At 40.1% G+C, this 26585-nt stretch overlaps 1 protein-coding gene across 5 annotated transcripts in view; it reads left to right on the top strand.

The window, feature by feature from the left end:
• Positions 1–26585, top strand: part of CDK6 (cyclin dependent kinase 6) — a 139700-nt gene that overhangs the window by 90571 nt on the left and 22544 nt on the right. For all 5 annotated transcript variants that reach the window (XM_042044390.1, XM_042044391.1, XM_042044389.1 and 2 more), the window contains exon 5: positions 6005–6114. In XM_042044390.1, coding sequence (XP_041900324.1) covers positions 6005–6114 — 110 coding nt within the window. The remainder of the gene's footprint in view (positions 1–6004; positions 6115–26585) is intronic.

Here is a 26585-nt window from a genome sequence, read left to right on the forward strand (position 1 = left end):
GCAAATATGTCAAGCTTAGTCATACAGCTGAGAAGAAGTTTTTTACAAAACTTCAAGAAAATTTTTTAGGTTGTTTCAGAGTCCCACACCTGAAGAACAAGCCATGAAGTAGCAGGTTCTTAGTGAAGCTGGCAAGATTCCACTTTGAATCCTTGTGAACAGTTTGAAACAAGAGATGTTCTGTGAAACTGGAAGACCATGAAGTGACACTGAAGAGCTTGACTCTACATACTGCACCATACATTCTGTAGCTATATTCCCTCATTTTACTCAAAAAGAAAGGACAAAAATAAATGAAAAACAGTCAAAAAGATGTCCTGAAGATCATGTGAAAGCCTTGTTAGAGAAAACTGAACAAAAAAATCAAGTTTAAGAACCACTGTAAGGAACATTAAAAAAAAAATCTACAAATAATCTTTCATGAGATTTAAATGCTTTAAGTAACGAAACAGTCCAGCATCTCATGGTCAATACAATTAACAAAATCAGTACAAAAATAGCACAGAAGAAACCACAGGCACAAAAGCAAAATATTTACAAGAAGAATTTTACTTGGATTCAAGGATGCTTCATATGAATTTAAGCATCCTGCTAATTTCTTTTGTGGCATGATTTCTATTAAAGTTAGTGTTTTAAAAGGTTTTACGGGCCTCTTCCAAGCCACTTCAGAACTAATTAGAATAGAATTTGTCTCATCCAGCTTTGGATATCTAAAAGGAAGATGTCTACATGTAGGCCAGTCAGATGCTCCCCATTGATAGTAATCAAATGAAGTGTGTGTTCATCTGACCTGTGCAACATGTTTAGGACAAAGTAAGACCAGTTGCTGGGTGAGATGAGCAGTAGGCCATGCCTCCCCCACGCCTTCACTCTTGTGGAGCCACCTCTGAATCGGGAGATGAGGGAAGCATAGCAAAATGCCTTCTTTCTGGAGTGAAAGGAAGACCTGGGGCCACAGTGTGACTCACTGGCTGGTAGATTAAACAGTGCCAGAAAACATTCGTGAGTACTGGAGCTCAATTGTCTATACTGTTAAATTATTAGAATGGTTCCTGGCAGGAATTATTCCAACCAGCCCTTCCCCAGACAGTTCCTAGGCACTGGCAGTTAAGCATGGACCAAAGACCATTCCCAATAAGCAGTTTGCATGCGGTCACCTTTTTTGGGAGGCTGAGAATTTAATAATATGGACATAAGCCACTCTGTACTTTTTGGTCTCAGTGCCAAAGGAACATTTCCTGTCCCATTTAATTTCCTAGCACAGACATAGCTGCTGTGTTACAGTCTGATCCCTGCTTTGTTCGTGCAGCCGTGCAACTGGGCATTGGTCTGTACTTAAAGTCTGTGGCAAACTGAAATGTAGTGTTTTGTGTCTGTGTTACTCAACCCCATCCCTAAACCACTGTTTGTCTTTTTCAAACTGAATGCTATTCAGACAGCAACTGTATCTGGAAAGGGCTGTATATTGTGAAGATCTGTTTAAATTAAAACAGTTATACAAAAATGAAAATATGTTCTGTAGAGTAAACGGAAATTATATGAGACTGACACAATGCCTAGATCTTCTGTTCACATTGCCAGTGAGTAGACATTTCCCACTAATTTGATTTTTCATCACAAACTGGTACCATGAAGTGAAGGATTGAAACTCCTTGGGCTAGAGGGTGCTGGATAGCCACATCTGTCAGGTGTAGTAAGGCAGAAAGCTTTATTTCAAAATGAAGTTCTCTTTCTTTATCTGACTCTAAATGCAGCTCTCCTCCTGCTTCTCCCTGAGCACATTTCCTTCTTTAGAGGGTCAGACACAGCCTCAGTAGACTTTTGCAGATGTTCTTTTCCTTTATACTGCCTCTCATATACATGTAATTTCTTTTCATCCTGAAGTGCTGCCTAAATCTATTAACTTCTAAATAGTTAGAAGTAGTGATCTGCAGCTACTGGTACCCTTCTTACCTGATACCATCCAGTCTTATCTGGATAGTAGAAACATAGAATGTGCACTGGAAAAGGAACTTAGTTACTTCCTTAGGTATCTACTGCTTCCAGTGTATGAATATTCTCAATCTTTTCACATGTGGCTTGATCTATTAAATACAAATGTTACGGGGTATCTTCAGGACAGGCAGAGTGGGGTGAGAAGCTAAAGCGGGGGGGAAAGGAGCTCATTTTGCGCAGGAGCATTTGGAGGCAGTTGGAAGAAGAGAGGACAGGGTGTGAAATTTGAGGGAACTTGGAGGTACAAAGAAGCTGAAGGGGAATGTGAGGGACAGCAGAACACATGGGATGTAGCGGGGCAGCAGGCTGTGTCCACCCAGGTGTGCACAGGAGCAGCAGGGAATTAGGCATGTTTGGTGATGCTGTCAGGGGACCACCGGTGTGTGCGTGGCAGGAAAGCGGAGGTAGGCAGGGGAAAGAAGCCAGGAGGTCATGGGACATCTGGGAGAAACCTGGTGGATGTAAGAGAGGAGCTGAAGAGACCAGCCAGGGTGAGGAGAAGCAAGGAGGAGGCAGTGGAGAGAAGTTGCTTAGGTGAGAGGACTAAAATGCAACATGGTCACTAAAGTCTACAACCTCCAAAGTATTTTGGAGTCTTGCACAATTTAAGATCTCCATCAGCACATGAACATGAACCCTTTTCCTACAGAGCAATCATGCATTTCATGTATGTCAGATTTTCAGGAGAGATTTAAGTGTGATGTACTGATGCAGCTGCTTGCTTTTTTCATCCTAAAAATGGGACTTCATCAAGCAGCTCTGTTGAGCGCACTGTCACTCAGGGAGACCTTGTTTCCCTGCTGGTGTGGCTTACCTAAGCAAAGCCTTTTTTCACTCAGAACTGTGCTAAAGAGGAAGTGATGACCTGCTTGTTCAGCCTCACCATATCCTGTGTTCAGAATAATTTTCATTTCTACTTCTCTACAAATGTTAATGGAATGTCCACAAATATTTTCTTGGTTTCTATGGTAAGAGAGAGTGTGAAACTGTCAAAACCACTGTGTCATATACATCATCCTGTGCTTTTCAGGAGAAGACCCTGACCACAGAAGGAGTCATCTGTAGCATTACTTGTGTGCGAACTGACATTTAGTACAGTTTGATCCCTTTCAGGTTCACATTTGAAACACAGACTTGTATATTACAAACCATAAAGGTTACTTCATCACTTTTATAATGACACATTAATGACAGAGCATATCAAAACAGCTCAACACAGATTCTGTCTTCTCTGACTATAAGGCAATTAGGCATTAGCTGAAATTTAACTGTTAGTCTTTTGGAAATCTTCTATTTTACAGGTTTAGCTTTGCAAATTACTCAAGTAATATCTCCCAGTCCCCTGTGTATGCATGCATGGAGCATAGCTGGGTGCAAATGGTTGGGGAACTGTGCCAGTAAGGGGTCACATGGGAGAAGCAGCCACCGTGCTGCACGCTTCCGCAGCTGTCTAAAAACAGCACTGTTCCCCTGAGCAAGCACGGACACGGGCATGAGCCGTGGTGCATCTCTCGGGAAAGGAGCAGCTGTCCTGTGCCACACTTATCTGGGAAGGACTCCAGTTTGGGGCATATGGTCCACAACCATGCATCCCCCAGTTCTTTGCCTTTGAGAGCGCAGAGCCCTAATGTTGCAGGGTTTGTGGGATTGGGGAAAATAAATCATCCTTATGCTCTGTGTGAGAACAGCCATGTGGATCTCAAACCAGGAATCATGAGGTTTGGTGGTATTCCCACAGATCAGAGATTACACAGCTCTTCTCCTGATACTACACCCAGCCATTCACAAACAGTAATGGGTTGAAATTGTTGTATCTAATTTCTCAGAGCAATATTACTTCAGTAAGCTTTTCCACAAATGTACTGCGATAATAAAAGCATAGTTCAGTTTGAGAGATATATCTGCATTAGGAAAAATAACATGTTTTAGGGGGAATTCTATCTGATTCAAGACAGAGCAGCTCCAGAGAGGATCCCTGACCTCTGGTTATATTTGTCTTCTTTCCTTGGAGTGAATCTCTGAAGAAACTTCTCTGGTTTTTATAGAGAGAAGTGTTTCATAAAAGCATCACTGGTATGGTAGCAAATCAGAAACAAGACAAACGGAGCTAAGTAATGCCCAACTTCCACAAAAGTGGAATCTGTTTCTGTGAATGGGTATCTGGAAGTGTAACTTGCCGGTGCAGTACTTTGTACTGTGTTATTGAACTGTTTCATAGGCAAATTTTCTATATAAACATCAGTGTTTAAAAGAACTGTTAGCAAATACAACCACTCTTGCAAATATCCATGAACCTCCTATCAATAGCCATTCAGTGGTTCCGAAGGCTGTCAGGGCATGTAATGATAGTAATAAATGTTGTATTTACTTTTGTTTCATCTGACTTTGACCAGCAAATTCGGCTGATTACTTCCATTGTTATTTTTCTTTAGAAGACAATTACATTGTTATCATAAAAAACCCCACTATTATTACACATTTCTTTGTGTTGGTCTTGAAATTCTGAACTCACTATCCTAGTTAACATAATTTAAAAAGTTATTTTCATTCTTACAATTTTCTTTGTTTCTATCATTTTTGTTTCAGAATTTTGATTTGGTTCATGCTCCTCCTGCATGTTACATTTCCCACCTTCATGTTTGTTGAAGAAAAAACAATAATTGTAGAGACCCTCCCAGGCCCCATATTAATTGTCAGAGGTTTAAATTATAGCACAGAGTAAGAAAATACTGGCACTTAGCTGATGGTCATGTGTTGTTATGACTGGATTATAACTGTATTCAGGAGGAGAATACTCCTTTGGCTCTGAGATTATATTCTATAAAGATAGTAGCTCACACAGGACTCTGCAGAAGCTCATTGTGTTCTTCTGCAAATATCCTGAAGATACAGCCAGCCTCATCTGTGTTTGGTCTACTTGTGGGATACAAAAGGATAAATATAAACTGTCCCATGTCTGTGGGTCCAGTGAGCAGGACTTATCAAAACCGATGGAGTAGTGCCAGTAAAATTCCCACTGGGTCTCTACAACGTGTTGTGACATAACCACCAGGATAAGAACAGCCTGAAAACAGGAGCTTTCCATGGCATATGTCCATGGGAAAGTGTGTGTCATTTGAATATACAGGGTGAGAGAAGTTACTGCTGGTCTAACCAGCAGCACATGGGCAGAGACAGTCACACAACTGTAAAAGTCAGGAATCCACCAGGAATACTTGTGCTGTGTTGCTTAGTTAAAACCTGACAGTTTAGGGTTCCTTTGTGTGCAAGGAAACCACAGCAGACAGCAATGATACCTTTGGTAAGGGGCAGCTTTGAGAAGGGTTTGACTTTGTCCATATCCAACTGTTTTTAAAAAGTTCTAATTTCTTCAGTTTCTTCAGAGAGGACTTTTGACACAGGTCAGACATGTTTACCCTAATTGGCCCATGCACTTGAATTAACCTCATTTCTTTTGTAGAAAACAGTACATAAAACCATAAAGAGGTGAGGACAGACATGCTACAGGTTCTGATTTGTCCTATGGATAAACCCACAGCATTCCCTGGCTTGTTTGTTTCCCCTTTGGCTCTGGTGACTACATCTATATCCACAAAAGTTAAGAAAACAAGGCCTTGTTCAATTGACTTGCCCTATGGAGTGTCCAAATCTCCACTGGAAAGTGTTTGGGATCTGTAAGCTGCAAAAGCTTCAAAGAGTTGGTGGTAGTGTGGTGTGGTACTATGACTGTCACACCAGTGCTGTGCTCTGAAACTATAGATTTGTTGTACCCTGAATTGCAATGTTCTTGACAAGAAATGGTCTCACTTTCTGAGTCGTCATCACTGCAGCTATGGATACCGAGATTTTCCATACAGAATCCTTTTCTGTGTGCTGGCTAAACCACTTGGCCCTAATGTGTGAGTTTTTACAATATAGATTAAACTAAGTGGAAGCTGTACATACAACACTTAGGAGGTTGTAATTCTTCTGCTAAGCACTCTCTTTCCTGTTCCTTTTTGTTTTGCAGGTTGTTACTTTGTGGTATAGAGCTCCTGAAGTCTTGCTTCAGTCCAGTTACGCAACAGCAGTTGATCTTTGGAGCGTTGGCTGCATATTTGCAGAAATGTTCCGTCGAAAGTAAGAAATGCAGTTTTATTTTCTTCACGCTTTTCATTTAAAAAAATGTGCAATAATGCCTGTTACAATACACTGAATCAGTTTATATTGGAAAGGCCTGGTATGATATTTTATTTGCAGCGCAAAATATAAATGCCCATTGCAAATTCATACTTGTTGCTCTTGGAGTCTCTTTTGATGGGAGTCTGCCTCAGCTCTTGGTAAAGCTTGCATGAGCATTATTGTATTCTGGTTGAATCTGAATCCAAATGCAGATAAAACGGGGTGACAGAGGCTGTTGATCAATTTGAGTAAAGCTGGATTCTGGAAAGGATTTAGCCTGAGGAAGACAGGGCACTGTGGTCAGCAGAGTCTTCTTGCTCTGCAGTTTGTGCATTGAAGCATCAGGTGTTTGCCTGCAGTTTGCTCTTGGGATATTTGAGATCTAAGAAGTCACTGTAAAGTTGTTTTCTAGAGGTAGGAAACAGAGGTAGGATTCTTAAAGAATAAGTTATGTAGCCTGAGGTTAGGGTAACAGAGATGTTAAATGTAGTCAAGTCCCCCCTCCCTCCCCGCCCCCCAGATAAATGGCTTTTTTTTAGCTGATTCTGTGAAATCAGAACTATCTAACTACAAAATACTACAGCTGGATGCAGGTGAGCTGTGAATGCAAGAGTTCCTCTTGAGTACTGGTCTTTGCCTGTGGAAAGACACTGATGTGGAGGTTGTACTGTGTAGGGTGTGGAGAGGAGCAAACCTGCAAGAATTTTAACAGGGTAAATCTGTCTTGATACGAATCCAATCACATGCATTTTGGTTGAGCTAAAGGCAAAAAGTGGGTGTTGTCATCACCTGGGTGATCTGCATGTAAAAACTGTATAGCGTTTTGTAACACCCATGGTGAAGCCAAAGGATATACAGAAAGAAAATGTGAAAGAAAAGTATATTCTGGGCTGCCTAAAACCCCAAATCAGTACAATTTACAAGGAGACGCAATACTGTAAGGGCCTTGAGAAACAACTGTGTAATTTATACAGTAAGTTGAAATACTAATTGAAGTCTTGCAAAATAACTTTGGGGTTTTACTACTTATTAATGTTATATGGAAAAATCATTTTTCTTGGGCTTCTTGCCTGGGCAAATGGCCTGGGTAGAGCTATCCTCCACCCTCTCTGTCTCTGACTCAGAAATGAAGTCAGAAAATGAGAGGAAAAAAAAGAATGAGGATTTTAGGAATATCATTTAAACTCTCCATTGCAAACTTTTAAAGATTCAGCCTTAGCCCATATTCACAATAGCATTAAGCTGCTGCTTGTTTTCCTGATTCAAATAGCAGAGTCAACAACTTCATTTTTTCATTTTCAGTAAGAGTGATACAGGCCAAAAAATGCAGAACTTTATTACATGCTCAAAACTTTCTTTTTCTTCTCATTTAATTGGAAGCATTTTGACAGATAAGAAATGCTGCCATATACAAACTCCACCAATTTAATTTAATTTTTTCTTGTAATGGTGTATGAGTTTTGCTGAATCTCCAAATCCACACAGTAAATTAAATTTTCTACTTATATACAAATGCGAATGTTACATTAATATTAGAAAATCAGTATTTTTTTCTTACAGAAATGAGATCTGATTTGACCCAGAGTTCAATAAAACCAGGACTTCTATTTTTCTTGCCAAATGTAGGGTCAGTCTGACATTCTCAGTCTTATATTTGGGAGACTGTCAAAAACTGTAGAGGTCAGGAATCTGCCAAGTCTGTATGTACTATGTTCTTTCGTTGCAAACAATATGACTACTGCATGCTTCAGTGTACAAGCATGATTTGGAAGACTGTTCGCAAGGCTCTTTTCCATAAAGCTACAGCAAACAGCACTGGATGGTGTCTCCGTGGGTTAACATTGCAATACTCTCTGCATGATCTGTGTTGTCTTTCGGATTCTTCTGGTGGATTGCAAAAGAAAGCCCTTGTTACTGTGACCTTGGTAGCAATAAAATGTAAAATTTTGCAAACTCCGTGGATTATATCCCAAAGACTGAATAAATGCAATCGCAATTTTGCTGGGAAATGGTAGTGCCCTTGGGTAATCACCAATTTGTATTTCCACTGGTGTTGATAGGATAAGAGTGTGAGAATGCAGCTAAAACTTGTGTGGTAGACATGGGTTTGATATTAAAACAACCTTTTCATTTTGCTGTCCTACTGGGTACTTTTCTGCCTTCTTTTCCTACTCTCTTTTGCTTTCTCTTTTAAAGAACTGAAAGGTCTGTCATTTTTAAGAAACATACTGAGACTCCTCTGGGCATTTTCATATCCCAGGGACTTCACTGGAATGGGTTTCAAAATAAAACACTACACAGCATCACAAAACATACCACAATCCTGTTCATGTCAAGGAGACACTGGACAGTTTGAGTTTGCTTGAATAGTTTTGTAGGCTGTCACAAACATAGTGAGGGTGCTTTAAGTCTCGATAAGCGTAGGAGAAAAGTGAGCTCTGTATGAATGGTCCAGTCTATATGCTACAGGTCACTGTCTTTTAAGTGGATGGCACCTCAGTTTAAATCACCCTTAACCTAAAACAGCTTAAGACAAATGCAAACCACGTATTTGTTTAAGAAGTAGATCTGAAAGTGTATACAGAAGTGTATAAAGGACTTAGACACAAAAAATTAAATAAATACATCTCTGTCTAGATACACCTAGAGTAAATTTGAACATTTCTCTCATCTTGGCTGATTCAGCTAAAAAATGACACTTTTCATCTCTGTTCCTTCCGCAACCTGAGGTTTGTATAAAGTCACAGCTATTCTAAAACCGCACATTTTAATTCGGTATGGATTTATAGGCTTCTGCAGAGATGAATGCATAGAGTTTGTATCCTAAAATCCCTCAGTTGGATTCCCAAGGATCCTGTTCTATTTACAGATCAGCAATAAACTGCTCAATAGTCAGGTGTATGTTATGTACACAGAAACTATTCTGCTCTGTGTGTCTTCTCTGTCCATGTGCACTGCTGATGACAGCACCCCCAAAATAAAGCATTACTTGAAAAATTCCTTGTATGACAGCTCCAGTTTTTAAATTTCCTGTCTAATTAAACAGTTTGCAGTGACTTCTAGACATTTGGATGGAGTGTCGTTATCTAATGAAAGTGTAAACATATTTGTCATAGTGCCTGTTTTCTTTGTGATTTAAAAACTCTGGTGCATGGATAGTAAAGACCAGTGGGGAAAATTGTAATGTATGCTATGGCTTGCTACCGTATCAGAGAGTCCTTCAGAGATACAGCTGGCAGGATTGACAGGGGCCTGAGGGCATGGGGACATCCTTTGGCTTTTTTTAAATGTTTAGATAAAGATTTTAATTGCTTTTAAAAAGGTTATGCTTTGAGGCTGAGCATTTTCCAGACCAGTAGGAAAGGGCTTTGTACCTTCTACTCAGTGAACACCTCATTAAAGAGAAAGGCTAAAGTGGAAGTAGCATCCACTTCTGTCTGGATACATAAAACTCTTCCAGCTGGCTCAGGGAGTGTAGTTGGCTCCTAAGCAGGAAGCCATGACCTTGTGTTTTAGGGAAGAAAAGGCTGTCTGTCTTCTTGCTTCAGTTAGGTAATACTTAATCCAGGTGAATGAGGATGAAAGGGGAAAAAGACTGGAATCCCAGATACAGAGCTGGGTGAAATGCTCTATAAAAGAGAACTCGGATCACCAATCTTGGTTTCTCTTCTGAGTAGTTAGTCTTGAGAAATGTCAGAATGTTTTCGTGCTTCGTGGCTAGTGCATCTATACATGCCCGGTTTTCAAAACCCCGCTCCTGTATGATTTCAATCCTGCACAGACTAGGAGGTTGGTAGTGTGCATGTGGGACTCAGGAGTCAGGCTATCTATGTAACAATTCCAGCTAGGCACATTTAGCTATAATATTAAACAAGCAACTGAGTTTGTCTCCCTTTGGAGTAAATACAGAGCTAAAAATTATCAGAAGAGACTATGAATTTTTGTAGCCTCTGTTCAATTCACAGCCTGGTCAAGCTGAAGAAGTCATACGCTAGAGGGTGGCCAGTGTTATGCCTGCATGTTTACAGGCACCAATTCAAACCCAAAACTGGAAAGACACTCCTCTCCCAAAACCCTTTTCCACCTCTCCAAAGCAAAAGTAAAACAGTATTATCTCAGAGCAACAAGCTTCATCTATCCAGGAGGGAGATTAATTCCGATCACATGGGTTTCTTACTGAGACTGTTCATGCACCAGCACCATGGTGTTCTAATCAGCCTGCTGTTGGTAAAATCATCAGTCCCAGAAATTCATAAGCCGCAAAATTGGCACGAATAGTATGAGGTTATTATTTATTCATTTTAAGTATTAAATCATGTTTTTAGCAGTTGTCTCATTTTTCAGCCTACTCTGTCAACTCCTAATACATGTGAGACAGTTATTGCATTACCAACTGTGCTTGAAAATTATAACAGCAGATAAGAGATGTGTGACTCTACTAAAATACCTGTGGTGGGCCAAGTTCCCTGGTGGACACAAACAGCAGACACAGGGAAACAAGCTATTGGCATTATAAGTCATCTGTCAGTGGTATAAATGTGTCCGATTGGAGAAGTTACATTCTTGTGTGTAGAAAAAATGCGAGCCTGGGACTTCGTTGTTCTAGATAATGTACACAGGTGTGATAAAATCAAAACTTAGAGCCTTGTCTGGTGACGTGAACACTGGATTTGGGACCTACAGGCTGCCTCGAATCATAAAACATCAGGTTTAAAAAAACTAGCAGTACACATACTCAGCTACAATGTCTTAGGGTATTGAGTATTTGTGGATCACCTAAAGCACTAAAATATAGTAAATCTTTATTCCCCTTTCCAAACAAGCCATAGGTTATTAGTACAGTTTGAAGTGCCATCATCAGGTCCATTGCATGTACTTTCTTGTGTCAACTATAAAAACCAGGTGGTAGAATGGGTCTGTGGAAGGAGACCATGAGAATAGTGCGGCCAGCAGCACTGGGGAAGTGATTGTCCCTCTGTACTCAGCACTGGTGAGGTCGCACCTTGAGTGCTGTGGTCAGTTCTAGTTCCCTCACTTCAAAAAGGACATTGAGGTGCTGGAGGGTGTCCAGAGAAGGGAAATGGAGCTGGTGAAGAGTCTAGAAAACATGTCCCATAAGAAGCAGCTGAGGGAACTGGGATTGTTTAGTCTGGAGGAAAGGAGACTCAGGGAGACCTCATTGCTCTCTTCAACTGCCTGAAAGGAGGTTGTAGTGAGGTGGGGGTCAGTCTCTTCTGCCATGTCTCAAGTTGAAAGGACAAGAGGAAATCGCCTTAGGCTGAGCCTGGGAAGGTTCAGATTAGCTATTAGAAAAAAAAAATTCAATGTAGGAGTGATCAGGCATTGGAATAAGTTGTCCAGGGAGATTGTGGAGTTACTGTCTCTGGAAGTGTTTGAGACAGATGTGGCACTTCAGGCTATGGCATAGGAGCGATTGTGGTGGTGCTGAATTGATGGTTGATTTGATGATCTTTAAGGTCTTCTCCAACCCTGATGTTCCTGTGATTCTGAGAGGGGAAACCCACTCAGAATGTGCCCTTCACTTCTACCTCTACCTGACTCGTGAGCAGAGGAAGAGCAGTCAGCTCTGCAGCTGAAATTTCAGTTAATGCTTTGTGGGATGAAGGTGTTCAAGTGATTGCAGACAGAAATAGCCAAGTGTAACAGGAACACCTTTTTTTAAGCTGTCTCTAAAACCTGAAGCTGGATAGGGAATTTTGAACTTCTGCCACTGAGTAAAAAGAGTAACTCTCTTTAGCTGGATCATGTGGTAAAGTCTTGGCTTCACTGAAATCATTGCTGAAATTAACCCTGAGTTCAAAGGAGTTGTAACCTCTTCAGAAACAAGTCAGTGTGACAGGGTGGCACAAAGAGTGGCAAAGCTATTTTCTGTTAATGTGTACAGTACAGCACTTGAAGCGATCGCTGTAAAAGACAGTGCTGCAAACCAGCAAGGAAGGAGAGGGTGTTGCATAGTGGTGTCCCAGCTTCCATGCTTTGCACGTCTTTCAGTGATGCTGTACAAGCTTTCAGTTGTCTCATCTGTGACATAAACCCAGGACTGAGACTTTCATTTAAAATAAGGGTTGCAATGTATGTGGGAGCTATTAAGAACTGTCAGCTGAGAGCTGAGGCTGAGGGTGGAATTCACAGTGTCTCTCTTCTGGGATCCATGAGGCTGCATAGCACCGGCAAAAGAGTGTGTGTAAGTTAAATTTGCATGAATTTAAGCTACTCTGGAAGTATGATTATTGTCATCAGTCTGTTAAAATACCACACACACAAACACATACACACATAACAAGGTAGCTTCAGAGGAAGTCAGGCCATGAGTATGTGAGCTACTGTATGCTTGTCCTTACCCAGAGAAGGAGGTGCAACTCCCATTTGTTACCAGAGGCAACAAAGTGATAACTTGTAACAGAGCCTGTAGGTTCCGTGGTGCTTTGAACAGGACAGGCTTTTCTCTCCGAAGAGATCTGCAGTCCAGTTCTTCCTTGAGTCTGTCCTAACTAGCATCAGTTTCATCATGTGCTCATTTGGTCTGAATTAGCTCCTCCTGTAGGTGCTAATCTCTCACAGATACAGGCTTTTAAGATTGCACTTTTAAAAAAAAAGTAGGTATACATCTGGCAATGTGTGTTCAACAGAGAGCCACGGGTTCTCAATGGCCTGAGTGTGTTCTTCATCTGGAGATTGAATAGGACAGTGGGCTTTGGGGGAAATTGTTCACAGAAATGCTGCTATTGCAGAGAACTGCTTGGAAATTTAGAAGTACTATGTCCTCTTCTCCTGATATATCCTGGGTTAGTCATTCCTTATGATGAGTTGCTTTGCTGTTGAATGGTCTTGAAGAATAATCAATACGTAACTTTGCAAATGCATATCTGACAGGGGGCTTTGTTTATGTGTGCTAAATGACCCTCACTACAAATTAAGTAACAGTATGTCATTACTTAAACTTTTATTTCCATTAATATTATTCAATTAGCCAAGCCATTGGAAGCACAGAAACATTTGTTTAAAGCCTGTACTCAACAGTAAAGTATCATATACTGAAACATTATCAGCAAATACTTTGCAGTTGAATATAGAGCTTATTTTTCTAAGTATAGGACATATTCCTTCCACAGCCCAAGTGCATCAGTGATGTGGCTGCAGATACTTGGGTTTGGATGGGAGCAGAACAGAAAGACTACATACTCATGTAAACCACCATAAACAGAAGTGTCTGAAACTGAAACTGAAATGGATAAACTTAGTCTGATTTCTATAGCGAAGGATTATATTCCTTGTCTTTTTAAAATTTGCTTTATTTGCACACCATTGTGAATTGTCAACAGACTGGGTTTTTAACTTCTTGCTGTGTGTATGGATATTGCAGATGAAATCCTGGACATACTGAACATGAGAAAGAAAGACAACTCTGATTGATAGTAGTGAAGACTTCAGTTTTACTTTACCTTTCTGCACATACAAGAACAGTACCATGAGCACAGTCTGAAAAGAGGCTCTGAAGATAATAAGGAGCATCTAAAATATGAATACTGCCATGCAAAAAACTGTGAGGCATATTTCTATGACACAGTCTCATTTCAGATTCATTTTCATTCCTTGTCAGTTATTTTCCTGTGCTTCAGCGTATCCGATCATTTAGTTCTTGCTGTTTTAAGTGGGCATGGTAGCTATGCAGCAGTAGGAATATTTGGCTTTGCCTACTAGATCCTGTATTCCTCCATATGGAAAATTTCTACTTCTTTTCAGTTCTTAGCTTAACTTTTCCTTCTCATGCTGTGGTCTCTTATTTTCAGCACATTTCTGAAATGTCTTTCAAAAGCAGAGAAAAGATCTGTAATATATTCTCAGTCTTCTTTAGGTTGGAAAGAAGAGAGAACTAGAGACAGCAGGACAGGAATCTGTTAACAAAAGAAAAAATAGGATGTATAACTGGATGTTGGGAGGGAAGGTATAACAAAACAAACACAGTAGAGACATGGCAAAACGCAACTGAGTAGGTACAGCTATGAATGCTGCTTATAAGTTACGTTTTCCATATAAACTGCCAAACATTTTAAGTATGATTTAAGAGAGAACTGTTCTCTTTATCATGCAGCAATTTAAACACAGACTTTGCAATCACATTATCTGGTGTTTTCCAGTGAACCTGAAACCAGGATATCTAGTGGACCAAGAGCTCCAAAGTGTAATCATTCACTTGTGTGCTTGCTTACAGTTAGATCTTGGTAGCACAAAGAACTAAAATAACAACTTATTTTTTCTGTTTTGTCTTTAGTTTTAAGAAGCAATGGTGGATGTTGCAGCTTAGAACTGTAGAAGCTACACAGCTTTATTTGCAACCTTTGAACCAAAGTACTGTACAGTTCTGGCCTGACTCTCTTTTGCCATTTTTGGAAATTATCTTGTTTTGTTACAAGAATGATTTAAGTTGCAAGTGCCATAAAAGTTCACCAAAGTCCAGACCAACTGTACTGGAAGAAGGTTTGTTCCTTAGAAAGATCTTGTCAGCATTCAAAATTCTGTGCTTTGCACTTTTCATCTATTATTCTTCTGCCATTCATGTGCATAGGGGTGTGTGGGAGGCTGATTGTTTTTCCAAACTAGACGTAATAAAATGAGATTTTTTCTTCCTCCCCAGATAAGTGGCCAGCCTATTACAAAAATTTATTTCAAGTATTTTTAAAGGTGAATGGACACAAGCCACGGCTTAGCTTAGTGACCTTAGTGATCTGATGGAACAACAATAACACTCTGCTTCACACTTAAAGAAACTTAACATAAAAGGACTGCACTTGTTCCTGTTATTCCAGTGTGTTGGACAATGAGGATTGTTTTCTGTTTAACCTGATCTCCAAGGCATAATTTCCATTGGCTTTAGGCAAAGGACAAACACACCTTAATGGAGAGAAGGGCAAACAGAATAATGCTGTAATTATCGAGTATGAAATAAATGCATTTCCAAGACAGCATCACCTCATTAAAAGTAAAATACCATGTTGTTTTTTAGTTCATATTTTCCCTCAAGCCTTTTCTAGTTCATATCTGTTCGTCTGCAGTTGGGGTGATTGATAGCCGTTAGTCAAATCCAGTAACTGTATCGGTTTGTGGTTGGAGATGAGTGGTAAGTGCCAGGCCATTCACTTGTGGTTTTCCTTCTAGCTTCCAACTGTGCCAGACTTTCAGTCAGAGGAATAGATCTGTTGGTAAGGGAAACTGTTGATAAACCATAGAAACCAAAAACTGCCACTACCCATGACAGAAAACCAGAAGGGAACCCCGAAGCAGTGGTACAAAGTCCCACAGAAATGGTATTAGCTGACCAAGTTTAGTTTGACTGTTAGGTTCAGGTGGGGGGTCGTGTCAGGCCAGGCAGTGGCCAAGGGACCGGGACCCGGTGGCTCTGGGCTGGCAGCCAGTGGCTGCACACAGCTCAAGCCCAGATGGCACCTGACAAGAGAGGTCTCCTCCTGGAAAGCCTCCCATAGCTTCTTCATTGTAAGTGGCACAACACTAGTCTGAAATCCCCCTGAACACATAGTCCTTAAAAATATATATGTTCCTCAGAGGTGCAATGTTCCAGTCTGTGACAATCTGAATTAGTCTGGCCAGAGGTCAGAGGAAATGACCTCGTGGTTAAGAGAAAGACCACAACATGTCAATCATGATGTAGGTATTTGTAAATCCTTGGTATTAACATTATAGCATTTGTAACGAATATTTGGAAATGCAGCTGGCAGCAGAAACATCTGGATCTGAGCTGTGCTAGGCACAGCTGCTGGCCAGTTGCTGTGAAGGTGCACCACCTTTGTGTCCTCTGGAGCATCTCAAAGACAAGTTCATGCCTGTGATAAGCCAGAGCAGCCTGAGGGCTGCCTTGGTGAGACCCCCAGCTGCAGATTGTTTCTAGCAGTCACTCCATCAGCCAGGGAACAGGAGAGAAGCAGAGCAGTGTCATCCGTGCCCCTTGCTCTCTAGCCTGAAGAGGGATAGCCAGCTGTACACTGCCCAAAGACTTTCCATTTGAAAGGGTCTCCTGGCTCTTTCACACAGCTTCCCTCTGCAGGAACTTGGCTGAGAGAGACTTTGCTTTTTGCCTAGAGTTTGGCCGAGGGAAGCTCTGTGTACTTTCGTTTGACTCGTAATACAACTAAACATGGTTTTTATTTACTTTTCTCTTTCATAGGAAAATGGCTACAAAAAGGTATTTAAATTCCTGGGATTCTTTCCTGGACACTGGTGCACTCTGGAGAGGGGATAAAAAGACTAGACTTTAACCGTGGTTCATGTTGCTGAGTTCCCAAGTGTGGAAGATTTTTTTCCAAATTAAGTGTCTAGTCAGACATTTTGATCTGGGCAGCCTTTAGTGAGTTTTCTGTGTTTGATTGTCCAGAAAAGGAATCTAATAATTGACTACCATTGGTCAGTCATAAAGACAGTATGTACTAGTTGAGAAGTATATAGGACAAATCTGTCTCATCTTTTTCAACAGCTTCAGACTAGCACTTCTCCATATGTAATTGGTCACCAAGGCTGTTAGATGTTCTTTCCACCTAAGAAAACTCCATAAATGTGCATGAGAGAAGTGGAAAGCAGACAGACCTAACGGAACATTCAATCTCTGGAGTTTTAAAACAGCTAAGGATAGCAGAGCAAAATGTAACAGCTTTCTGAGATGTTGTACTACTTTGTACCAAGTAAATAATTGGCTGTGAGAGGAGACCTCAAAATGTCAATGAGAAAGGAAGAAGTTTGATATTTAGATTTCTGGAAAACAATTTCTCCAAGGGAGTCATGGTGCTCAAAGGCAGCTCCCCACTGCTTCTGTGGAAAAGCTTACCTACGCTGCAGGGTTCAGACCACTGCAGAGAACTTGCCAGGTGGTCTAGGAGTCTGTGCGTTGTCTGTAGTTGCAGATGTCAAAGACCTAGATATAGAGTCCTAACTTGGTGAGGAAAGGGAGGTGGCCACAGCCTCTCCTGCGTGCATGTGCCACCTGCCACAGAGCAGCACGTGATACCCATGTGTAGCTGGAGCCCACCTTTGCCATCAGGGGGCTGGTGTTGGCAGGATACAGCTCACACTAAGTCACAGTAGTTCCTGTCCCTTCTTCCTTCAATTGAAGCCAGAGTTCGCCTTGTGCTATGAAAGCACGTGTTGTTGCATTGCTTCTAACTTTTGTTTGCACAAGGCCTGTGGCACTGCCATTACATTTGCTTGCTTGCTCTGCCTGACCTGCTGGCCCTGTATAAATGAGTCCAGGTGAGACACAGCCACCATGGTATGCTGACTGCTAGAGACAGAGCCAGGATTTGACAAGTAGAGAGCTCTTGGTGTCAGCATGTGACCTGCCTGGCTGCTTTCCTATGCTTATGGCATGCTTCATTTTGCAGTGTTTTAGGAACCATCTGTCTGGCATGGTCAAACCATGTGACTTCTTCCAGAAATGCATACATAATTTGCTCTGCTTTCCTTTTATAGATGCACTGAATGCATTCTGTCCAGATGCACCTCTAAGAAAAACTCTGAGTATTTCTTCTTTTACTTAAATATTCTCCATATTCATAGCTTCTCTCGTAACATATCTAAGTTTGCCAGTAGTAAGTGCTTTTGGAATATAGACATTTGTCAAATAAGAATTTCATCCAAGGGATTACTTCATTTCCACTCATTTATTCTACTGAGCTGGAGTAAATTGGCATGAAGATTCAGTTACTATTGATTTTTTTCACTGAGTCTGAATCAGTTACCTAAAGGTACATGACTCAGTGAGCTATATCATCCAGAATTTCACCAACTACAGTGAATTATCAGATATTTTTTATTAGATTATGTCCATGAAACAGGTTTTATGATTATGTCAGTACAGCATACACACTGTTCTTACAATCGAATAATTTTTTAAGTGCTCTTTATATCCAAATAATTTGAGAGCAAGCTTTCAGCATCTAAAGAAGTATACATAGCAGGAGATTTTTCTGTAATGTTTCTATCTGTAGCTGTTAAATTAAGCCTGTTTGGCAGTGCTGAATCATACTGTGCTGCTGTAAGAATGAAGATGCTCAGTTAAACCTAGATCTCATCAGACCATTAGCAATGAAAGAGTACAGGTACAGAGTCAGAACCGTATTCTAGGTGGGTGTCCTACCCACTCAAGCATAGAAACAGTCTTGCTTGCTTCTCTCTTGCCTTGGAATCATTTTTCCATTCCTGAGGAGTAATTGCAAAAGGAGAGGTAGGTGTTGCTCATCTCCTAGATCTTCTAAGAGTTTGATTTTAAGGGAATTTTGCTGGAAAGTGCGAGTGGATTTCAGAGAGGGCCCAGACTTTTTAGCAAACTCTTTATTTTTGGCAAACCTGCCAGCCACAACTGTATGAAAAGCAAGGCGTAAAATGGCTTACCATGGGAAGAGGCTTTTACTTGATTATTCACTTACTCCAGAAGAGGATTCTGGTTTTTTTCTTTAATTCTGAACAAATTAGGGGTTTTTTTTCTGTAATGGCAGCCATCTCCATCTGGATCTTGAGCACTACTCCTTGTAGTGCGCATGAAGGTGTTGAACACTGTGGTAATGTGGGGACAGAAAAGTTCAAGATACGGGGTGATTCAAGGAGCTACATGTGCTCAGTACTTCAAGGACTGAGGAAGTGTTCATTCTGTAAATACAGAGTTGTGTGCTCTTCCAATTAATATGATGTCAAAAGCCAATAGAGTTGTGCCACAGACAGCAAGCTTTTACAAGCAAGGCTTCTGGTTCAGTAATGGCAAAGGAGAGACAACAGCATCAAAATCGTTGCAAAAATAATTTGGGGAGCCTTGCAACACAAATCTGGAGCACAAAATGTGCTGCCGCTGCATAGAGGAGGGTGGCATCTGAGCAGTGTCACCACCTGGAAGTTAGGTTTTGGGTTTTAAACCTCTTTAATATAAAAATTAACTTACTCTTTCCTTTGGTCAGGATTCAAGTGGGGAAAAAAGATTTTATGTGAAATCACTAAAAGCTGAATAGGATAAATAACCAGCGAGCTCCTAATAGGTGAACTCAGATTTCTATGCACTGTTATGGGCCAGTGAATGTAAATTTCACAGCTTCTCAGCTTGAGTACAGTGTATTGCATGGGATGAAGTATTGCTTAGGGCAAAGTTGTATCTAGTTTAACTGGCCTTTTAAAACTGTATCAGTTTTCCTTGCATGGTTGCTGTACATAACTTCCTACCTTAAATGCTTATCTCAAGCTTTTCTGCAGGTGTTTATTAATTCACTGTAAGCCAGCACAGCTGCTAAAAATTAAAGTATTTTCTTCACACCATCCTTCTAATCCACTTTCATCTCTTTTGACACTCAGACTCAGCAGCTGGGGAAAAAGGTTGAAATTGAAATTTAAACTCTGCTCACATAACAGTTTGCCATTTAGTACTGAAATGTTTTCCCTGCCTTTTTTGTCGGAAGGGTTGTAATCCACTTGCAGAGTTTTTTTCTGGCCAAGAGGGTTTTATTACAGATGAAGGTGATGACACATATTAGTTGTGGGTGGGCACAGTTCGGATGTTTCAGGTTTATCTGAAAATTTAGAGAGGCTTAGAGCCACAGGTGCCATTAACACCTAATATGGAGGCAAATAAAGTGGTCACAAATCAAAACATGTACTTGATGCAACACAGGAGTAGCTGAAGGCCACATGGAGAGAAAACCCAAGGATTCTCTCTTAGCCTTTAATGTTTTCTCAGAAGGGAAAAAAAAAAGCTCTTTTTCTTAGATTTCATTCTGTATTGAGAATTTTATGTTCTAGATTGAGAACATCTTTGAATTCTATGTTTCCCTTCAAACATGGGAATTTGACACCTCTTGAAGCTCCCTTCTCTGAAGTCTCACAGAGTGCCCATGTGCAGCCTCCATTACCTCATTGTCACGTTGTCACTATACTACTGCAGCTGATAGAAAAGATTGACTTTCAGAATTTCTCTGATGCTTTTGTAGTCAGATACTTGCTTTTTTGCCTTACTCTTCCCAGTTCTAGAGTCTATTGGTGGGGTTTTTTTAAAGTTAGACTAGTAATTTAGTCAAATAGATGTACCGTTTTCTGTGTAGCTCATAATGGTGAAAATAAAACATCATTTATGACATCCTTTCCCATTATTGTGTATTAAGTATTTAGAGTATAAGTTCTTTTATCTATACAGTATATTTTAGTCTGTGAAGATCCTTGCTTAGCATTACTAAGATAGAGATAAAGCCCTGGGAATGCATGTGTGGATGGTAATTCACTCAGTATCTTTGGGCAGATTGAATGAACCAGTATGTATGGTACATGTGTTCCGTAAGTTTCTTCTCCCTTTGATAAGGAAGAATCAGAGGTAGGTAAGAGTTAGTTTCCTTTGGGCAATAATTATGTGTGCATAGTCTTTCTCCTGATACAAGAATGATAACAAGGTTAGACATTTGGTTTAAAAGAATGTATTCCAAGAGAAGTCAACCTAATGGCACAAAACATTTTAGCCTAAAGCTTTACTGTGAAAGCAATCTGATTGAACATATCCAGTTTGTGGAACATTACTGAATTTTAGTTAGACAGCCTCAGACTTTAAAACCTGTTCTATATCCATGACCTTGATTAAAACTTGGCCAGCATTAGAGGCACTCTCGAGCAAAGCCCATTTTAAAAGGGGTTTTTACATCAGTAAATATGGTAAATGTCAACTGATGAGCTTTCTCAAAGTAATCTTGGAATTGCAAGTAAAATTGTGGAACTACAAAAAAATTAATTCTGTATCTCTGAAAACTGTGATTTGAATAGATTTTCAGTGAAATTTCATAGAGGATAAAGGAGTAGACACTTCATGTAGAAGACTGCTTTCATTTCATTTACGTAATTGATAAAGACTAGGAACAGACTGAAACTCCTCTTGCTTACCTTGAAGGTTGGTCTTTTGCTGTGACAGAGATGTTCTAAAACCATTTCTTTGAAATACAGCATTAAAGAGCATCTTCATATTCTGGCTAAAATGTGTCATTTTGGAGTGCTGTCTGCTAGATCTTTAAGTGAGGAGTAAGTTATGAGTGAAATGAAAGAAATGGTGAAAAACAGTGCTCTGGAGGGAGGATATAGATCTGTTCAAGGAAACTATGGGCAAATTTGTTCACAGGCATGAGGAGTTCTGCACGGGCACACACAAACTGCCTGCACACAGTGTCCTGCACACTGATTGGCACCATTGCTTGTTTGATGGAACAGGAGAGTGAGGAGCCCTCTTGGCTCCTATCCTTCCACATAAGACAGCCTTTATATAATCCATACCTCGATTATTGCCTTCAAACCCCACAACTGAGTTGCACAAGAAGGCCAAAGCTGTGTAACAGTTTTTAAAGAGTGCATGTTTAAAAAGGGGATATGAAATAAATTCATGAAAGAGAAGAGAATGCTTCAAACTAAATAAGTGATTGTGGGAAGACTGTGACCATATCGTATGTGTCATATCAGTATTTCTTTCTGATGCTGCTTTCAAAAGGCAGAAGCCTGCAGTTTAGTTATGTCATTAAATTTCAAACTGATGATGGACAAGTAGATGTGATTTAACTGTGCGCAGTGATGAGATGGGTGTTTAATACACAGATAGTTCAATCATATTGCTGGTAGAACTGTCAGTACAAACAAAAGAAATGCTTCATTTTCCACACTGAGCAGAGACCACACTTCCATTTTTCCAAGGTCAGTTGTGTATGTATTTACAGAATTTGCTTCAAACGTTGGGACAGTTTTCAAGGTGCCGCTATTATATCATGCTTCCTGAGCTGAGATAATAACCCTTAAAGCCCTAGTGAAATAAACCTACAAATCTTGTGGGGAAACAAATGTCCACAGATAAGACAACTGTGACGTGCGTGCTGAAAGAGTAAGTGAAGGACGCTCAACCTATCAAGGCTCTTCTATTTCAAAAAACAATGTTCAGTGATGAATTCTCAAGCAGTTCTGCCCAGGAACAGATGAGATCTGCCTATGCTACAGCATATTCTGGTCAAAGATAATATCTACACTTATCTTACTACTTTTGGGAACTTATATGTGTGGGTATATATATATATATATATATATATGTATAGACATACATAATGTATGTATCCTTCTGTTGAAGCATGATTTTTTTTCTTAGAAGAGGTTTGAAACCATATCTCAATTGGCTTGAACCTGGGGTCATTGATGTCTGTGATAAAGCTCCCTTTTATGTCAGTGGTGGGGGACAAGGCCCGTGATTGTGCTCCAAGGCTACCTGGGACTATGCTTACATGAAAGGTTTCAAGCAAATTTTAAGCACCCAGAAAAAGATCTTCCTTTGCCAGTTCTTTAGGAAGCTTTGAAGATGGTTATGTTTTCCCTTACTTATGGAGATCATTATGTATATTGGATCAACTTCACTCTACACAGTAGGATTGCCCTGCTTTGATCATAAAGCTGTACAGGGTGCCTCTGTTTGGTTTCCCTTTTACTAACATTTCCCTTTCAGTTGCCCCTACAAAGGGAACATGCGTGTCCATCTGAAATTGGGTCCTTCCTTGTTCACTTCTATCTGCACCCAGCTCTGAAAGCTCTTGGTTTTCTCAGTCCAAGAAAGAAATCCTGTATGTTTCTTACGAGCTAGACTATATGTGCACTTGGGGGCCAGAATATTATCTTTATTTCTAGAACTAATTTACTTAATTTTAAATAGCAATGGTGAGCAAATTCAACACACTACATAACTGGAAGTTCACAAAACTACCTCTTTTTGTATCTGCTTCTGTCTACTGGGTGGCATGAGAAACTCCAGGGAAAATAATAATTGTTGCAGGTTTTAATGCATTAACTGTGGTTCTCATAATAGTTCAGTACTGAGATAGCCCCATCTAAGAGCTCTTATTCATGATTGTGGTACTATCATACTTGAAGAATGATAGATTTTTGAATGAAAGAAATTAAGCTTTTAAAGACTAAAATGAGAAACTCAAGATGGCTGATCTGGTTTCTGTCAGATTTTAGCTGAAGAGTATTTCCTCAGTTGTAATGTTTTGTCTATGTCATCTTTCTTCTTACATATTGGAGGAGAGAAGATAAGTTTCATAAAAGTTTCGAGAAATTTATGATCAAGTATAATAACCTCTACATGAAGTAACTTCTTCCTATGCAGTGTCTGGCACCCACCCACACAAAGATATTATTAAAGGGAGAGAGAGAAGTACAAGGAAATGTTAGGTTTAAAATGAGAACTCTGAATTACACAACAGCTGAGGCAAGTCACTTGTGACTGGAAGTGGGTAACTGTCCAGAGCATGAAATGTTGTCAGCATGGCCTGTTTTCAGATCAAAGTTTTATATTGTACCTTATTCATCTTACATACCAGAAAGGCCAATGATCTTCATCTTTAAAAGGTGATACATTTTTTTTTTTCTTTCTTTACTTTCTCTTTTCATACTGTAGTACGGACTTGTCCAGGCAATTTGTCAAAGAGAAGCAGTGGTAGGAACAAGAGTGGCTAGGAGTCAACTCAGAAATAATCCCTCTGAATAAAGGTTTCCACAGGACAGTCCAGATCATGTTATTTCTAGTCATCTCATAATTTCAGTTTTAGGTCATGTTTGGTTTTAATTCTTAAAATGAAAATATTTTCTTCATAACAAGTAACTAAGAATCTGACAGATTATTTACCAGATATTCACATTTTGTAATATGAAAAGAAAAAAACCCAACCCATCCTTTTAATATATCTCTGACTATGTAGTTTGGCAGGTTTCCCATGGCATGATGCAGGATTCCTTGGCAAATGTTACTTGGCTTTAGCTTTTTTAATTTCTTCACCATCACTTTGTTGCTGTTATACACATAGACATACAAACTCCTAAACTTAACTGCTACAACACAGTCAGATTCTAAAATTTCTTGTACGTCTTCCATAAACTGTTGCTATAGCATTTCTCTTTACATTTTTTTCTTCACTATGTCAAATAGTCACGGATTTTCAACACCTCCCTCATTTTGTATAATGCCTTCAAAGCTGCAGCTACCTGTTCTGAATTCACTGCTCTTCTTCCCAAAACGACTTCTTGGCATCTTCTCAACCAGAGTGTCTAAGCCCCACTTGCCCAAAAATCAAGTTGTACCTTTCCCGCCCATTATGTTCTTCTCATTTTAGGGAGTTCTTGTAGGACTTGCCTGAGTACACATGGATCACCAGTATACAGGCTTTTCACTAAGAATATTGTATATATTCAAGTTAGTAATTAGGAGATTATCCTTACCGTTTTTCTGTGATAACAAGGAAGGGGATGGAATTCCTAACTGCTGTTGTCACCACAGTGAGCAAATGAACTAGCAGAAAGAATCCAGGTAGTTATTTTGGAAGTTATTTTCTATGTCTAGCTTTGGAAGCACTTGTATTGGCAACTCCAGAACTGTCATGAGAGCTCAGTAATATATTTTGGTCAGAAAGTGAATTTCTTACTTTGTTTTCACACAGTTTTTCTTCACGTGACCTTTCTTCCATGTGTCCATTTTACCAGTGTCAAAATTAAAAGATAGTTTCCAATCAGAATGTCACTAATTAGTTCAAAATGTCAGTCACTGTCAAGAAACCTGCAGAAATCTTTTCCTGTGCATGTGGTTTTATTAGATTTTTTCCTTGTGTCTGCATTGTAGTTTGACTAGAACAGTGCATATCAGTATCTTTAATTCCTATCTTCATGAAAATTCTAACTTTCCTTATGAAAAGATTTAGATTGTCTTTTCTTTGTAGACCAAAGACTGAAACTAAAAGCTAGAAATACTGTGGCCAGTTTACAGTTAAAACTCATTTATCTCTTGGATGTCATTGCATTTTCATTGTATACAATACTTTAAGAACTGCTCTGGCATGTCCATAGAGTTGCACCAGGGAAAGTATTTTCAGGGAGACTTGCTTAGGAAATGTTTATATCTCAGTTTTTACTGAGTAGCACAGACATGAAACAAAATGTGTATAAAATAAAGTACTCAACTTTTCAGACACTAATATGCAGTTCAGATAGAATATTCAGTGAAGGTGGAACTCAGCATGAGCGTGAGCAAAAGCATGAGCCAGGTCATGGACAAGAGAAAAAGAGCCTAAAGCTGGTAAATGGTTCAATCTAGTTTGTTCAGCTATGTATAAGCATGAGAGCCTTTTGGCCAGAAAGCTAGTGGTGCAAGCCCTTTTAAACTTTAAGCAAATGGTAACTTTTTCAGGATTTGTGAGGTTTTCCTTTGCAACTTTATGTTGTGATCCATATTTTTATTTCTGTACTATCACAGAATCACAGAATGGTTGAGATTGGAAAGACCTCTGGGTATCTTCTGGTCCAAGGCCCCTAGCTCAGGTAGGATCACCTAGAACTGGTTGTCCAGGACCGTCTCCAGATGGCTTTTGAATATCTCCAAGGTGGGAGCCTCCACAACCTCTTCGAGTAACTACGCCAGTGCTCGGTCAGCCCCACAGTAAAAAATTTTTTCCTTATGTTCACAGGGTGTTCCTGTGCTTCTGTTCATGCCCACTGCCTCTGGTGCTGTCACTGGGCACCACTGAAAACAGCTTGACTCCATCTTTTTTGCACCCTCCTTTTGGTATTTATATATATAATCCCCACTGAGATTGTCTTCTCTAGGCTAAACAGTTTCAGCTCTCTCAGCTGTTCCTCATATGTCAGATAATCCAGTTCCTTAACCATCCTCATGGCCCTTTGCTGGCCTCTCTCCAGTACATCCATGTCTGTGTTGTACTGGGGAACTCGGAACGGGACTCAGCACTCCAGGTGTGGCTTCACCAGTGCTGAGCCAGAAGGGAAGGATCACCTCCCTCAACCTGCTGGCACTGGTGTTCCTCATGTGGCCCAGGAGTTATGTGCATCTTTGTGTTGGACTGACATACAAAACAGTAGATAGATTTATCCTGTGGAAATAGTCACAATGCAGACTCACAGGTAATACCATTTAATTGTGCAGCTGCACATTTTGAACCTCAGGAACTAAGGTATTTACTGGCTCAGGAGGAGTTTATTTTAGCAGCACTGGGTAGTAATGCAATGCTTCCATCATATCTTCATATCTGTATGCTAAGGGCATTCTGGTCCTACAGTAGACACAAAAAGGCTTTTCCTCCATACAGTGGGTGTCATTCCAGAGGCAGTGGATAATGGCCTAGCTCCAAGACCAGGAGAAGGAGTAGTCAAACAACACGGACACCTGCATATTCCCTGCAACATTTTCCTTGTTCAGTCTCCCTGGAAAATCAAAGAAGCAACAACGAACAAAAATGGGAAGCATCTGAGACTTTATGAGCAAACAGGGAAATTAAATGTCATAGGTGCACTCCAAATCTTTTTGTCCCATCTTCTTCCCTACTTGGTGTGTGTTTAGTAACAATAATGGTGTT

This window comes from Corvus kubaryi, unplaced genomic scaffold (assembly GCF_017639235.1).
Source record: "Corvus kubaryi isolate FWS band 111438036 unplaced genomic scaffold, C.kubaryi_AGA036_p1.0 37398, whole genome shotgun sequence".
Lineage (NCBI taxonomy): Eukaryota > Metazoa > Chordata > Aves > Passeriformes > Corvidae > Corvus > Corvus kubaryi.